Consider the following 17,948-nt stretch of genomic DNA (forward strand, 5'->3'; position numbering starts at 1 on the left):
GTATTAAGAGACTTTCCCCTGCATTCTCATCAACATGCATATCAACCAGGGAAGTCGGTTGAGACGGCACTACACCAGCTGGTTTCTAGGCTGGAGAGTGCCTTGGATCAGCAACAACTTGCTATGGTTGTATTCCTAGATATAGAAGGGGCCTTTAATTATACATCTTTGGGCTCCATAGAACGTAGTCTAGAGAGAAGAGGAGTGAGCAGTATGCTCATAAAATGGATTATGGCCTCACTGCAGGGCCGTCAAGTTCTGTTTACTCTCAACGCTGTAATGTTGAGAGCTAATATAGACAGGGGGTGTCCACAGGGAGGAGTATTATCACCAACATTATGGTGTCTGGTAGTGGACGAACTACTTACCAGGTTAAATGTTGGAGGAATATACGCCCAAGGCTATGCAGACGACATAAGCCTGATGGCGGTAGGAAATTTCCCCAGTACGGTTTCCGAACTCGTACAGAGCTCTCTACGTAGGGTGGAAAGATGGTGTCACGAGACAGACTTGTCGGTTAATCCCGATAAGACGGAGCTCGTGGTATTTACCAGGAGGAGCAGGCTAGACGGACTGTCAGAGCCTTTCCTATTCGGAAAAAAATTAGTTAAGACAACCTCGGTTAAGTACCTAGGGGTAATCCTTGAGGCAAGACTGAGTTGGAAGAAACATATAGATCATAAGGTGGATAAGGCTCGCAAGATTATGTGGGCCTGTCGCAGGGCCGTCGGGAAGACTTGGGGCCTAAGACCTAGGGTGGTCCAGTGGCTCTATATCTCCATTGTACGGCCCACGATCACCTATGTATCTATAGTCTGGTGGCCAGGCTCAGAGAGTAAAACTGTGAGCACCAAGTTAAACAGTGTCCAAAGACTTGCGTGTCTAGGAATAACAGGGGCACTGGATACTACACCATTATGTGCAATGGAGGCCATCCTAGGTTTTCCCCCCTTACATTTATATGTTAAGGTAATAGCGGGAATGAGTGCCTATCGCCTTTGGTCACTCGGAGGATGGTCCTTCAAAAACCCGAATAGAGGTCATGCCTCTATTCTTACAAGGCTTCACCAGACTTGCCCTATGACAATGATGATCGGGGATCTGATGAAGCCTAGCTTTAATTTGAATTATAAATTCACAGTGGTGATACCCACAAGGGAGGAGTGGGCCGCGGATGCTGGGGCCCGTCTTAAGTCTGGGGGCTGTACATGGTACACAGATGGCTCGCGGACGGAGGCGGGCACAGGCGCCGGGGTCTGGGGGCCTAAGACAAGGCTCTCCCTTCCTATGGGTAAATATGCTACTGTTTTCCAGGCTGAAGTATACGCAATACTAGCCTGTGCTTTAAATATATGGAAAATGCCTGGACACAGAAGACACATCACTATATGTAGTGATAGCCAGGCAGCGTTAAAAGCACTATGTGCAGTTAAAACAACATCAAAACTGGTATGGGAATGCCAAAGGATGTTAGATCAGCTGTGTGAGTTTAGCTCAGTTACCTTATTATGGGTTCCTGGGCACACAGGAATCAGTGGAAATGAAGAAGCTGACAAACTAGCGAAACAGGGCTCAATGGGTTCCTTCACAGGACCAGAGCCCTTCCTGGGAGTGTCACTCCGAAGTGTGAGACTGGCAATATCCCAATGGATAAACCAGTCTCACCTAGATATTTGGAAGAGGTTAACTATAGCAAGACAGGCACGTGAACTTATCAAAGGGCCTAGTCAAAGCTATAAAAAGGTCCTAATGAATTTGAATAGGACCAGAATGAGAATGGTAGTTGGACTGTTAACAGGCCACAATACCTTACAGAGACACCTACACATCATGAAAATCACCCAGGATCCGATGTGTAGAAGATGCGGCAAGGAGGAGGAGACCTCCGCGCATGTGTTATGTCAGTGCGAGGCTTTTGCAAGCACTAGACATCGATACCTGGGCTCACATTTTGTGAGCCTGGAGGACATCAGGAACGCCAGAATCCGGACACTAGTATCCTTTATAGGAGCACTAGGTCTGGACTAGGCAAACCCGTTCAAGGGGCACAAAGGGTCTTCATAGACCTACGTGTGGAGCTCTGCAAAAACAGGGCTCACCCATCGTACTAGAAGTTTGCTCTTCAGTTGACTAATTTTTTATTCTGAGGCTCGTTCTTTGGTTGAAAGTAATTTGCACAGTACTCATCCAACTGACTTTGCTAGGCCTATCTCTGAATATTTTTGTTTTGGAGTTTTTCTTCCTTAGCCTTTAACAGTCCTCTGCCACACTTGCAAGGCGGTATTTCATTGATGAATTTGTTTCATTTCCTACACAAAGGCTTCAATAAACCTCCTAAGGGGAACTCTTCCACCTGTAGCCGTTGGTTCACCCTTAGGTTGTCAGGTTTGGTACTGACCACCCAACCCTTGGCCAGGCAGTTGCAGGTCGTACCATGTGCTATCACATACAGTAGCAGGATTTCTTCTGACCTGACTCTTGACAGCATAACACTCATTATATATCTATATATATAAAGTAACTTGTCCTGACCGACCGACCGACCGACCGACGAGCCAAAACTACTGGACATAAAGAAATGAAATTTTGAGGATACATTCATAATAAGATGTAGGTGCTCGCTAAGAGAGGATTTTTGGATATTCCGTCTCTAAGGGGGTGAAAAGGAGGGTGAAATTTTAAAATAAGTGTACCTATATCTCAAAACTTTAAAGGTTTACAGATATAAAAATTGGTATTTAGAATCTTCTTTAAAAATAAGGAAACACGTATTTTTTGTTTTCGGAAAATCCCAATGGGAGGGGTGAAAAAGGGTGAAATAGTGGTTGAATGCCTTTAATGAGGATACCGGTACTTATATCTCAGAAACTGAACATATTACAGACCTGAAAATTGGTACTATTGATCTCTTTTAAAAATAAAGAAACATGTATTTTTTTGTTTTTGGAAAATCCAATTAATAGAAGGGTGAAAAGGGGGGTGAATTTTTAAAATTAGTGTATCTATATCTCAAAACTTTGAAAGTTTACAGATGTAAACATTGGTATTTAGAATCTTCATTAAAAATAAAGAAACACGTATTTTTTGTTTTCGGAAAATCCCAATAGGAAGGGTGGAAAAGGGTGAAAAATGGGTTAAATGCCTTAAATGGGGCTACTTATATTTCAGAACATGAATATATTACAGACCTGAAAATTGGTGTTTGAGATCTCCTTTAAAAATAAAGAAACACATATTTTTTGGTTTTTGGAAAATCCAATTAATGGGGGTGAAAAGGAAGAGAATTTTTAAAATGAGTGTATCTATATCTCAAAACTTCTAAAGTTTATAGATGTAATAATTTGTATTTAGAATCTCCTTTAAAAATAAAGAAACATGTATTGTTTTGTTTTCGGAAAATCCCAATAGGAAGGGTGGAAAAGGGTGAAAAAGGGGTTGAATGCCTTTAATGAGGCTACTTATATTTCCGAACCTGAAGATATTACAGACCTGAAATTCGTATTTGGGATCTACTTTACAAATAAAGAAACAGGTATTTTTTCGTTTTTGGAAAATCCTAATAATGGGGGGGGGGCGTGAATTTTTAAAATGAGTGTGTCTACATCTTAAAACTTTAAATGTTTTTAGAGATGTAAAAATTGGTATTTAGAATCTCCTTTAAAAATAAAGGAACACGTGTTTTTTGTTTTCCGTGAATCCCAATAGGAGGGGTTAAAAGGGTGAACAATAGGTTGAATGCCTTTAATGAGGATAAATATATCTCAGAAACTGAAGATATTACAGAACTCAAAATTTTTATATGGGATCTCCTTTAAAAATAAAGAAACACGTATTTTTTGTTTTTGGAAAATCCAATTAATGGCGGTTAAACAGGAGTGACAAATTGGGGTGAATTTTTTGAAAGACTATATCTACAGAATATCTGAGAAACCTAAAATGTTACAGACGTAAAAAGTAAGTATTTGGAATCTCCTGTAAATGTAAAGAAACATAGGTGATTTTTTTTTGGAAACTCCACTTAAGGGGAACTAAAAAGGAGTGAAATTTTAAAATGAGAATTTCTACAGTATATCTCAAAAAACTTAACATGTTACAGAAGTGAAAAATGGTATTTTTTGCTCTATTAAAAATAAAGAAACGTGTACTTTTAGTTTTCGGAAATACCACTTGGGTGGAGGGGGTAGTTAGTAATGACTGAAAATGGTGTTGAATTCTTTTAATTAAGCTACTGATATCTCAAAAATGAAGATGTTACAAACGTGAAATTTGGTATTTGGAATCTGCTTTAAAAATAAAGAAACGCGTATTCTCCGAAAATCCAATGGGGGGGGGGGGGAGAGTTAAAGAATTGAAAAATTAATTGACTTATTTGTACGAGAATACATAAGCTAATAAAAACTAAAGTTGTTACAAACGTGAAAATTGGTATTTGGATCTCCTTTAAAAACAAAGAAAAACTTGTTTTGTTGGGGAAACCATCTTGGGGGGGGGGGGGGTGAAAAGGAGTTGAATTCCTTTTGTGAAGACGCATAAGTCAAAAACTAAAGAAGTTACAGTCATGATATTTGGTATTTAGAAGATCCTTTACTATTAAAGAAACAAGTATTTTTTGCCAGAAAATTCACTTAGGGGGAGGGGAGGAGTTTGAAAGGAAGTGAAAAAAGTGAATTATTTTTATGGGTATACTTATATCTCAAAACTGAAGGTAATAGACGTGACAACATTGGTGTTTGGAATCTCCTTTAAACATAAAGAAGCATGCCATCTTTTCATTCTTTTGGGGGGGGGGGGGGTAAATAAACTTAACGGCTGTGGGGTGTAAAAGGAGGGGAGACCAATTGATTTTACTGTTCGCAATGTACTTACAAGGAGCCTCCGTTGCTCAGGCGGCAGCGCGCCGGCCTCTCACAGCTGATTTCCGTGGTTCAAATCCCGGTCACTCCATGTGACATACGTGCTCGACAAAACGGAGGAGGGACAGGTTTTTCTCCGGATTCTCCGGTTTTCCCTGTCATCATTCATTCCAGCAACACTGTCCAATTCATTTCATTTGTCATTTATTAATCATTGCCCCAGAGAAGTGCGACAGGCTTCGGCAGCCGGAACAATTCCTATTGTTGCCGCTAGAGGGGGGCTTTATTCATTCCAGTCCTGACCCTGTCGAATGACTGGAAACAGGCTGTAGATTTTCAATGTACTTATTCTGATCATAAACCGATCATTTCTAATCTTTCCTGGGTTCGTTTTCAAGAACCATCTTTTCCATCGGAGAACGTTCTTAGATTACAGTAGATTCTCCTGGCATATAAATAAAAATTTAAACACATTTGAAATAAACCATAGGAAAGAGATTGACCGTCCAATTGTTCACTTCTATAATAAGGCCAATAATGCACGGGAGTACGTCATTCGTATCGCCAGAAATCCTGCACACTTGCCTACGCGCGACAATGGTGCTGGTCACATTGTCAACAATGACAATGGCAGCAGATGTAAGTTACCGCCAAGTAGCGGTCTTGCATCGTCCTGTGGGGTCCAGAACTTCTATTATAATAATAATAATAATAATAATAATAATGTTCTGGACCGTCGTCAAATGTGTGGATCCCGCTGGAAACGGGTCCTGGACGGGTAATGACTAAGAACCCAGTCCGGCCGCGGGTTCAGTACCGCCAAGGCACCCAAGAAGAGACCACGCCAAATCTCCTGAAGGATTTGATCCATATTTAATATGCTTATAGGAAAAGATGGCAAAGATTTAGGGGCCCAACTGACCGGGTGGAATACCTGGACCTAGCCCGGGAAGTACGAAATCGATTGCTGGCAAGAAAGATTGAAAAATGGGAGGAAACTTACCGTAATCTATTAGAAAACGAGTCAGATCGCGAATTCGGCGGATTATATATCTACAACAATAAGCATTCAATTATAAATTTCAGTATAATACCGTAGCGAAGCACGGGTATCTTGCTAGTGTGTATATATAAGGAAAATCATAGTGCTCATGAATATGACTGTAGTGTCTCTCCACCTGTTGACCATTGCACCTTAAATTTCATATATCAACATTTCTGATACCCTTCTCTGTAATTCATATCCTTTGGTTCTCCAACCAACGATAACAGTATCTACAGTAGCATAGGAAGGTACCATTCCCTTGTGATAAAAACTCAAGAATGCTGAGAAATCACATTTATTCAGATCTTTATTGAATTTCTCATAGCAGAAGAACCAGGTAATAACTCAGGAAATAAATGATGGTGTAACTGGCTACTATAGAATATTTTTTTCTTTAGTAGTATGTTGCTGGATGAAACAGAAGCACAAATTAAGGGCCTTTCTTATGCAATCAGAGAAAATACTGAATTCATTGATTTTTTTAAAGTAAAAGATTTGGACAGTTGGATAAAGAGTTACGAGAATATCAAGCAGGGTTCAGAGCATCGAGGTCCTGTACCGAGCAGGTACAAAATCTGAAGACCATCCTTCAATACAGCAAGTCAAGAGCCCGACAATGGGTAGCTATATTTGTCGACTTCCAGAAAGCATACGACTCAGTAGACAGAATTACTCTTTATAAGACATTAAAAGAACTAGGACTTAACGACAAGATCAGTAGGCTGGTGCAAGCCACCTTGCACAATACCACAGCCAGAGTAAAGTTTAGAGGACAACTCTCGGAGAGTTTCGCCATTAAAACAGGGGTGAGACAAGGAGATGGCATCTCGTGCATATTATTTAATTGCGTTCTGGAAAAGATCATTAGAGAGTGGATGAGATTCCTTCCAGAGAACACTGGATTACGGATGGGGATTAAAGCCGACAACCTAAGGGTACCATGCCAGCCTTTGCAGATGATCTGACTTTATTGGCAAATGACATACAGGAGGCTACTACTCAGCTCCAAACACTGCACTCAATAGCGGCTAAAACGGGTCTTTTGATCAACATAGGAAAGACCGAGTTTGTTACTAACATCAAAGATGCCCCTGGAAAGATGAGAGTCAGTGATAATATCTACATCAAGAGAGTCAAAAGTGTGAAGTACCTTGGGGAATGGTTCTCAGAGGACCTCAGCGAAACAATGGCTCTTGAACACAGGAGACTCAAACTAGATACGGCTTACCATGCCTGTAGAAAGCTATATGCTTCAAAAAATCTGTCGATGAATGTCAAACTAAGACACTACAATGCAGTAATCAGACCTTCAGTCCCTCTATGCAGCTGAGTGTCTATATTTAACTAAGAAGACCCCACTAAGAGCCCTTGAGGTACAAGAAAGAAAGTTTGTGAGACGGATAGTGGGACCAAGAATTTTACCAGATGGAAGCCGATGGTATCAACCAAATCGTGAGCTATATAAACACCAAGAAAATCTCATAGATGCTATCAGAAGAAGGCGACTGGCTTTTTACGGACACCTATCCAGAATGGACTCAAATAGGTTATCCCATAGGATCTTCAAGGCTGCTAACAAGGGCAAAGCTACTGGATTCGTGTGGATGAAGCAAGTGGAGAAGGACCTTTCGGAACTCCATATAAATCAAAACGACATAGCTGATCGGAGTAACTATCGTACAACTCTTAAAACTAAACCCTTTGTAACATCCCTCACAGAAGTTACCCATAGACCAAAAGACGAGACCAGGAAATGGTCTGAGGAACGTAAGATTGAATTTAGATGGAAAATGAAGGACTACTGGGCCATCAGGAAAGCTCGAGGTACCAACAAGAAAACAGCTGCCAAACCAACCGCTAAGAACACCAATTGTGGCAAACAACAACGATGACATCAAGAAACAACTAAAACACAAGCACCATGGTCCATAGATGGCCCTAACGAAATAAAATATTTAAAAAAGATTTTTTACGTTTTTAAAAGTTTTGTTCCTGTTTTTTGCAATGTTATTAAGTTTCTGATTTCTATATTATGTCCATATTTCAAATTAAAATACTTCATTTACAAATGAGGTGCCTACCTTGGTGGCAAATGGTACACAAAAATACATTGTTCTGAAGCACTAAATTTTAAATTATAAAGAAAAACATTTTCGTAAAATAACAGTATTCTGTTATACAATTTTTCTATTAAACACACAGATCATCCTTAATAAATTTATATTGTTTACAAAATTTTACTTATAATATCTTCTGTACTTACACATTTCTGTATTTCTGTATGGAACAAAGTTCATCACTGTTTTACTGTATTTTCACTATCTTCTGAAATATATACATCATAATTGTGTAAAATACTAATTTTCTTTAAACTTTTACTCCTTAGATTCATAACAAATCGCATGAAGGTGAGAAATGCTTCAAATGTGACCTCTGTCCTTATGCATCAATATCACAGAGGCACTTGGAGTCCCACATGTTGATACATACAGATCAGAAACCCTATCAGTGTGATCAGTGTGATCAGGTAAGTGTCTCTTCCAGATTTTATAAAATATTTGAACTTGAAGAAAACATATGGGTTACAGGTATTAAGTAGTTTGTCTAATTATTATTATTATTATTATTATTATTATTATTATTATTATTATTATTATTGTTACGGGAATATTGTGGAACACAGATGTGCAAGAAGGTGCCGGGGTGAATGGGCGGACAAGGAGGTGATCAGAGCATAAGTTAAAGCACTAAATTTTGAAATTTTTTTCTTTCTTTCCTTCTTTTTTAACTGCAAAATTTGATAAATAGAAGATCTGAATAAACAGTAACAATATAATAATGAGCTCGTCGGCTCTAATAACAGAGACTTAAAGTCCAAAAACAGGTACAGAACTCTGTAGAATTATTAACACGATAACATACAAGGAATGAGCATTATAGCTCTGAAACAGATACACTATTTTATAAGAGCATATTTGCTCCACTAACTTACATAGTCTATGAGTCTGAGCTTCAAAATTAATACAGTCCAGTCTCTCCGAGAGGCATAAGTTTTTAATAATGCACTGACAACCCGTAGGTTGTTCTGCATTAAAGTATTTACTCATCTTTGCCTTAATGTGGGCCTATTTATCGCTTGACAGTTTGTTACACACTGGTCTATAAACAATTACAAAATAAACAGGGTCATTGAGTGCCATTCTAAATGGCCTTTTAAAAGGCCATGAGCAGTAGGTTGGGAGGCGAGACACTTACACTCATTCTAGAAATTTTTTAAACCCTAAATGGGCTTATGGCCCAAATACGGAGGTCAAGCCTATTCTACGCCAGGGTGATTAAATGAGAAACATTAAATTCCAAAAGAGTGTTAAGAATTTTAGATGATTAGAATTTTAGAAAATATTTACAATATTCCTAATTGGTTGATAGATACAGGGGATTTGGGGAGGAGGTGGGGGGAGGAGGAGATGCGTTGACAACCTTGACACAAGAACAAAACCATCTTCAAAACTAAGGTTAGCCACCTCTGAAAATTAACTTTCCTTAAGAATTAATTGTCCTTAATCCCGCCACAGGGGGCTTTTAAGCCGATGGTAGAGACATCCAACAGTTGCAAACCCTAGTATCTTGCGTTACATTAGTTCAAGTTCAATAATATAGATGGCCTTATAGAAGGCACACAGTTTAACTGGACAGAGAAGGTGTACTCCTGGTACTACTACTACTACTACTACTACTACTACTACTACTACTACTATTATTTCCCTGTCTTATTTCATTCCAGCAACACTCTCCTATATTTCATTTCATTTCATCTGTCATTCATTAATCATTGTCCCAAAGGAGTGGGACAGACTTCGGCAGCCGGCACAATTTCTATCCTCGCCGCTAGATGGGGGCTTAATTCATTCCATTCCTGACCTGGTCGAATGACTAGAAATAGGCTGTGGATTTTCATTTTCGTGCCCATAGTAACAAGGAAATGGACGTTTTACTTTTCCGTACAGAGAGACATAATGTTAAGGAGAAAGGTTAAGGGAAAATTAACACATGGTATTGACTAGGCAGATCATCCACGTCTCTGTTTATCGGTATGTAAAGTCGGGGAATGAGCCACTACAATCTAGGCTATAAATCATGTTATTCACGCTGAGTGAAATGGTAGTTCAGAAGGCCTAAAATTTAATTCTCAAATATTTATGTTACTAGTGGTATTATCGATAAACACTACTTCACTGAAGTTATATAGAATTAAGTTTGTGATCATTTACATCATACATTTTGGTTGTAGCATCATACACAACCATTAACCCGACTCACTGGAGATACGGTCATCTTCCCTATCCTTCACTTGAGTAATTCTTGTCTGGCGCATCCACATTGCGGGAGTGGGTATCCCCACATCAGTAAACTGGTGTGAAGGAAAGCTAAGTTCAGGCAGGAACCTAGTCTTACGGGGTATAATGTGGAACCCATGCCCAGGGTTACGGGTGAAGACCTGAACAGCATCTTAGGCAGAGAAGGAGACCTGCGGAATGGCAAAGATGGTGGATGAGGCAACCCTTCCTCTCCGGGGAAAATTAAAAGAGGAAACCATTGCCTTGTGGAGAAGAGATATCTTCAAAGGCTAAGGGAGTAAACCCCAAAAGAAAATCCTCATATGCATTAGGCTTAGCAGGTCAGCAGATGAGTAAATTTGTACTTGGCTTTCAACTACAATACAAGCCTCGGGTGGAAGTTTAAAAATGGAAATGGAATTGACAAGTCTGTGACTACAGTTGCGCACTATGATGGTAATGCTGATGTTTGTGCAAGTGTTAGATCAGAAAACAAAACCCGATTTGGAACAATACATATTTTAACAATGATTGGGAAGGAAAATGAATTGATTGACCTAATGGAGAGATGAAAACTCAACATCGTGGGATTAAGTGAAGTAAAATGGAAAGCGAAAGGAATGAAGAAAAAGTGACAAGGGCCCGTTTGAAATGGTTTGCCCATGTCAAACGAATGGTCGATGGAAGGACTGCAAAACAATGGCTACACACAGTCATGGCCGGAAAACGACCGGTAGGAAGACCTAGGAAGAGATGGCTGGACCAAGTGAAAGAGGACATAGGAACAAGAGGAGTCAGCTGGGATGTCGTCTTGAGAGAAGAGTGGTACATGGACTGATAGAAGTGGAGAGAACTCGTAAACCACACCCGGGCAACTGGAGTGGAAAACTGATGATGATGATGATGATGATGATGATGATGATGATGATGGTGATGATGATGAATATAATTTCATAACACACTCTTACAGAACTCTGTTCTATGGGACAAAAATATACCGGGTTAAGGAAATGATGTTCATGTCTTAAATGGTACAGTCGACTCTCGATAATTTGAAACTCAAGGGACCAGAGAAAAGGTTCAATTTACCGAGAGTTCAAAATAATAGGAGTTCAAGTAACCAAGAGGGAGGGAAGGAAAAATTCAAATAAACAAGAGTTTCACTTATACTTACTCATTTCTTTCACAACATTTGTACAATTATGAAATGTTCATACAGAAATGTTCATTTGAATGTTCATAGAGAAATGTTCATTTGAATGTTCATACAGAAATGTTCATTTTGAAAAAAGGTCCGTAATTTTCTTTTGAGTGAGCGACTTCCATCCATCATGGTCCAATGAATTTTCGATAGTGGTGAGAGCTGAGAAGAACTCGTCACTTGTGTCCGTTCTGAGGGCATAGGAGCGTAGGGTAGTAAGAGCTGTCCTTGCCTCGCTCAATGTGACTGGAATTGGTGGTTATTCTTCGTTTTCTTCCTTGTCCTCATCCAGTGAGGCTAAATGCAACAGTTCAGCATCGGTTAGGGCACCGTGGACACCAATGTCATCATCAACTTGAACGTAATCCTCAAACGTTAACTCTCCACAGTTAGGTAGAAGTCCCCATCCTGAGTCAAAATTTGTAAATTTTGGCGGCTCTGATGACTGTTTCATGTTTTTGGTTGACATTTTTCCAGACCTTATCAATCATGATTATGGCGGTCAAAACTGTTATGTTCGCCTTCTCACCTTTTTCGATGCTATCCAGCACAAGAGAAACAATTTTCCTGGGGTAGAGAGTTTTTAAATTTTGAATAATGCCTTGGTCTAATGGTTGCAATCTTGATGTCGTGTAGTTTAATGGTGGTGGGTTATTATGCACGGTGCATTATGCAAGATTTTGTGTTTTTTCCTTTTTCATGTCGCTGTTAACCGAGGTCAGCCATTCATTAAACAACTCTGTTGTCATCCATGCTTTTTTGTTTGACCGATAAGCTATGGGCAACGATTTTATTCCTTTGAAGCAGCGTTGTTTGGCAGATTTCGCTATAATGAGTGGTTTCAACTTCTGAGATCCGTCCATGTTACATGCTAGAAGGACAGTTATTCTTTCCTTGCTCAGTTTCCCTCCATGACACTTCTCGTCTTTGAACATCAGGGTGCAATCAGGAAGACATTTATAAAAAAGCCCTGTTTCGTCTGTGTTGAGTATGTTCCTTGGGTCATAGCCATTCAAAAGTTCATTTAGTTCGTCAATCCATTCGGAACAAATGGAACTATCCACGCTGGCGCTCGCTCCGCAGATCTTTTAAAAATAGATTGCATGTCGGTTTTTGAAATTTGAAAGCCACCCCTCACTTGCTGCAAATCCTTTAATCCCGAGAGACTACACAAAAGACTTGGCTTTTTCCTTCAACATGAAACTGCCCAGGGGAACGTTTTGTCCTCTACACTGACGGGGAAATTCACCCTGATGTGACCTTTTTCTACTCGCACTTAAGGCACTTCCGGTGACGCGATCTTTATTTTTCAAAATCATCGACAATGTTGATGGTAAAATACCGAACTGTTTGGCGATTTGTTTTTTTAATTGTCCATCCTCCACAGCTTGAATCACACGCTTTTTTCGCTTATGGAAAGACACTTGTTCTTTCTTGAACTCATTGTGATGCTTAAAAATTACACAAATCAAACGTTACCATACTGTACCACACTTTAACGTTTGAAAGAAGACTCATGACTGCAAACTCGCTCATACATCTCATTATTGATGTAAACAAATGACAGGTCTGTGCACGATAACAATACATACTGTAATCACCGACTTCAAATTATGGAGAGTAGGGAAGCCCAACTTCAAATTATAGAATGTCAGCGAGTAAGATGCCATTCCTACAACTTCAATTTATCGAGTATTTTTCAAGGGACAAGGAGAAAACTTCAAATTATTGAGAGATTCAAATTAATGAGTGTCAAATTATTGAGAGTCGACTGTATATGCACTTAAAACCTAGGTAGTGATAGAGAAATACGAAAATCAATCATTCTGATAGCAGAATTTAACTTTCTGAACAGTATGTTACAGAAAACAATTTGATATAATTGGAAGTAAAGGTATATTGTTGGGCCAGCATTCAGAACCTTTTAATTCTAAAATGGAAAATTTTGCAAGAGAAAGAAAAATCTTGCTAAAACTTTGAATTCTAAAAGAAATTTGGAGTTTTGGATTTCCTGATTGAAGTATGATACAGTACCATATATTAGTTCACTATTTAAGCTCTCATCCTTCAAGTGCTTATATATTTTTAAATAGGATTTTAATTTTAAGCATTATTATTATTATTATTATTATTATTATTATTATTATTATTGTTATTATTATTATTATTATTATTATTATTATTATTATTATTATTATTATTATTATTATTATTATTATTATTATTATTATTATTATTATTATTATTATTGGACTGATTTTATAGTGAATACATATCTTTAATTTTGGTATAAAGATAGGTACAAGCACGGAAAAAGATTTTTCCAAAAAGGCAAAATGTTCAATATCACAGACGTGTCCATAAATAACCATATTGTTACAAGTTATAAATTTCATATTTGGTCCGTATTGTCAACCTTAACGTGCTTGTTAAATAGCAGAAAAGTTCCATCTATATAATACTTATGTACCATATTAAACTATAGAATGGTACAAGGTCAAATCCAAAATTTACTTGCAGGATCCCATAAGGAAGGAATCCAAAAGGGTGTTATAACTTTTTAACTGTGAGGGGAGAAAACAAGTCTAAATGCCAGTTTAAGTTGATTTAAAAAAAAAAAATAGTGAAGCTTAAAAATGTAGAAATAAGCATTCAGTCTGGTTTATTGAAAATTCACTCTTGCTTGTAGAAGATTAAGCACCATGTTACCATTAACGCTTAAAATACACACCGATAGATTCGCGTAGCATCATGATGTAAAGTGAGCTTTAACCCGTTAAGTGGGGAGGTCATAAAAGAGGAATTCCTGCATAGTGGGGAATCATTTTCAGTAAATTTTTTCTTTAGAAAAGAAATAGTTTTTGCCAACCTACACCCGCTTAAATATTATATTATGTTAAAATTAGCATAAAATTATACGTTGCGGTGTAAATTGTGTTATTATTTACAATTAAAACGATTTTTCAATTCATCCAGTGTCAGTGCAAAAATTGCTTATGTGCCATTTCATATTTACTCCGATTCGGAGTATTATTTGTGTTGCTTATATTAATTCAAAGTTGAAATGCGTAACGCACAAATAAAAAAGTATCATATACTCCAAATAATACAGACACATTCACTCAAATATCACATTTTCCTGAAATAAAATAGAAAAATTTACTCACCACGTAGGCCTATAACTTGCCATTGAAGAGGGCAGCGAGTAATCCATGAGTTCATTCATCACAATTTTGTCACCACATTACACAAAATTACACTACACTGTTCAACACTATTTGCACTAATTATTTACACACAATAGCTATAACAAATGACTGGAGAAAAAATTGAAAAGAACTATTTCAGGATGGTCACTGATAGTTGCCGGCACGCAGAATGTACAGCGGTCACCGAGTGTAGACTACGATCTTCTCAGATTCCCCGAGTATGGAACCTGAGACTCGCTGGCATATTTTCAATGCTCATACTTCAACTGTATGGTATAGCCTGAAGCAAGGAGAGGGGCACAAAGCGACATTGCATACTACACAACAATACTGAGTGTCCCGCCGCTGGCCTTTCGCCACGCAAACAACGCATCTCTTATTTGCGTGCAGTCTTGATTTCGAGGCTGGATTGAAATCTGGAAAATGCCTTCCCGAGAATCGAGTTGACAAGTCAACGGGTGCGGGTCTCACTGATCGAATTGGCAAGGCTGCGTTAGGGGTAGCGTTCGCATACTTCTGAAATAGTTTCTGCACAATTTGAATACGAAACTCCAGCTGAGTGAATTTACCGCCGTGTTTCTTGTATATCACAAAAGCATTGAGCACTGTTATATCCAGTAGGTGTCTAAAAATCTTGTGGTAATATTTCTTCATTCTTTTTCTCGCCATACTGTATGGCACGATACATTGGTCCGATAAGTCCACCCCTCCCATTGAGTCATTGTACTCAATACATACGACCGGCTTCTCTTTGGTTTCTCCTCTCTTGTTTAGAACAGCGCGCATTTCCGCGTCATTAATACTACTCAGCATGCAGACGTCTCTCTTGTCTTTCCACTTCAAGGCCATGAGTTTGTTTTTATAGGCAAAAGCCACCTCCCGTTTTTTCAGCTTTTTCCCCATGACGTCCTTCGGAAGATTTTTTCTGTTAGATTTTACAGTGCCGACAGCGTCTGTCTGAAACTCATTGAGCTGATCGAAGAGTTCCGGGCTACTGTAATAATTGTCTAGAGCTATGAGATATCCCTTATTTAGAAGAGGTTCGGCTAGAGCAAACACTACTTTCGAGGGCTTTGTATACTGAGAAAATTTTACTCCACAAACCTCATTTACTAGCTCAGTTTCCTTGCCTGTGTACCACAGGATATTCCACACATATCCTGTTTTAGCCTCACATAATTTAAAAGATTCCATCCCGAAACGAGCTTTCTTCTTCGGAATGTACATTTTCCACCCCAAGCGACCTTTCCAAAGGAGTAAACTTTCGTCAATTGATAGACGATCATCTGGTAAATAGGACATTTTAAATTTTGATACAAGAATGTCTAGAACTGGCTTCACTTTGTAGAGTTTTGGGGATACTTGCCGATCGTAAGCCTCATTATCTGAGAAATGTAAAAATTTCAGTAGAAGGAAAAAACGTTTCTCGGACATGGTCTCGTAAAACACAGGCGTAGCAAACAATCTATTACGTGAAAAATAATGAGACAATTTCGGCTTTTGAATTATACCCTGAAGAAGAAAGATCCCAAATAAAAGTTTTATTTCTTCCTTGTTAGTAGGAACCCAATCCCTCTCCCTGCTTCTCCTTTTCATTTTAGCTGTTCCTATACTAGCTTGTATTGACTGCTGAGCGTACAGATTAGTTTGCTCTGCAATAAGTTCGCACAGTTCATCGTCAATGAAATGCTCAAATATTTCGTCCGGTTCTTTTTTATTTAAAAGTTCGTCCTGAATTCCACTTTGGTATGTAGCTGGAAATCGGGCTCTCCTACATCCCCTTACATCCCAGTCATTAGGCGGAGTAGGAGGCAAATCACTCTCACTTTCTGACTCGCTACTCTCATCGGAGCTCGAACTCGACACCTGTCCACGGCATCTAGGCAACAGGCCTACTCCGACGGAAGCACTCGTGCTTGGAACATCTAATAGCGGGATAGTTTCACCATTACTATCTAAACTAGAATCACTGCAACTATCTTCCTCACTGAGCTCGAGAATATCCCGTATATCATCACTCGGAAGATCTACAATTCTTTTGGACATGTTGACTACAAATAGGAAACGCTACATGTAGAATTAAAACAATAAATCACAATATAAATTTATATACCAACAAAACAACTTATGAGAGCTGAAAACATTCACACCGGGACACGAAATACTACGCTCGTCGTGGCACACTGACTGAGCTTCTCGCCAAGCGCCACATAGGTTGTTCTTGCGCTACGCAGCTATGTAGCAGATAATAAGGGGATTCCTAGACGAGAACTGCTTAGATACACGAAGGTGAAAAAAATTCTGTCAGATGGCAGCACCTCTCGGAACATACAGAGAAAGTTTCAAACCTACCGCTTGTTTCGTAACGGAGATAAAAAATAAAAACTTTCCGCGCTTCACATGACGCGCGCCCACCATCGGGCTCGCTCCAGCCGCGTCACCTGAAGCGAGCCCCACTCTACGGGTTAAGAAACCACTGTTCATACATAGTCACCTATTTCTGGAGACAGCATACCTAATTTTGAAATGAGAGTCTTCTCGGAAGACAGTTACGAAAATTCCATCAGTGGGGCCAGATAAGTCTGTTGTTCACTTCTTCCTTCACATGCTCGTAGTTTCAGATGTTAGATAAGTATGCCTGGAGAAGCTGGAGATTGGTGTTGTGTAGTCATGGCCTTGACGTGGCAAATAGTAAAGAGTTGAGCTGACTGATGACTAGTTTATGCTCATTTAAGAATAATTTAATTTTTTTTCCAAGGGGCAGCATGTTATTACACCCAAAATGGTCTAAACTAGGGATTAGTGCTTATTTTTTATGTTATTGCCTAAAAATGCTTAAAGCAATTATTTTGGAATTTTGTTCATGCTTTGAAGAATATGTACTTTGGTTTTAATGCTCTTAAGACCGTATGTAATATTGTTTTCCATTTTTCCATTATACAGATAGTGTAATGCAGCTACTTGTACATCAGCAGTACTAATTTAACCCAAAAGCACAAAACTAATCTGAACAGACAAGCAAAAATAATATATGCTATTCTCATTATGATAAGGTAAAAGACTAAGTAGAGATGTGTGCGACTGAAGCCTGGAATTGAGAGTGTAGGCTCCATCCACAACATTGACTCCAAACACAGTAGTAGGTTCGCATGAAGCCTTGCTACCCCTAGCCAGCCAATGCTCATTATGGGGCCGTGTGCATGGCAGAGCGCAGAAACATAACATGAATTAAATGAAGCATGTTTGTGCTCACTTCTCCTGTGGGATTTTAAGAGTGTTGTAGAATGAAGTATCATGAACAAA

At 38.9% G+C, this 17,948-nt stretch overlaps 1 protein-coding gene across 8 annotated transcripts in view; it reads left to right on the top strand.

Moving 5' to 3' along the window:
- LOC136873912 (transcriptional repressor CTCF) overlaps positions 1-17,948 on the top strand; it is a 393,845-nt gene that overhangs the window by 289,006 nt on the left and 86,891 nt on the right. For all 8 annotated transcript variants that reach the window (XM_067147244.2, XM_067147245.2, XM_067147243.2 and 5 more), the window contains one exon: positions 8,285-8,425. In XM_067147244.2, coding sequence (XP_067003345.1) covers positions 8,285-8,425 — 141 coding nt within the window. The remainder of the gene's footprint in view (positions 1-8,284; positions 8,426-17,948) is intronic.

Source organism: Anabrus simplex, chromosome 5, assembly GCF_040414725.1.
Source record: "Anabrus simplex isolate iqAnaSimp1 chromosome 5, ASM4041472v1, whole genome shotgun sequence".
Taxonomy (NCBI): Eukaryota; Metazoa; Arthropoda; class Insecta; order Orthoptera; family Tettigoniidae; genus Anabrus; species Anabrus simplex.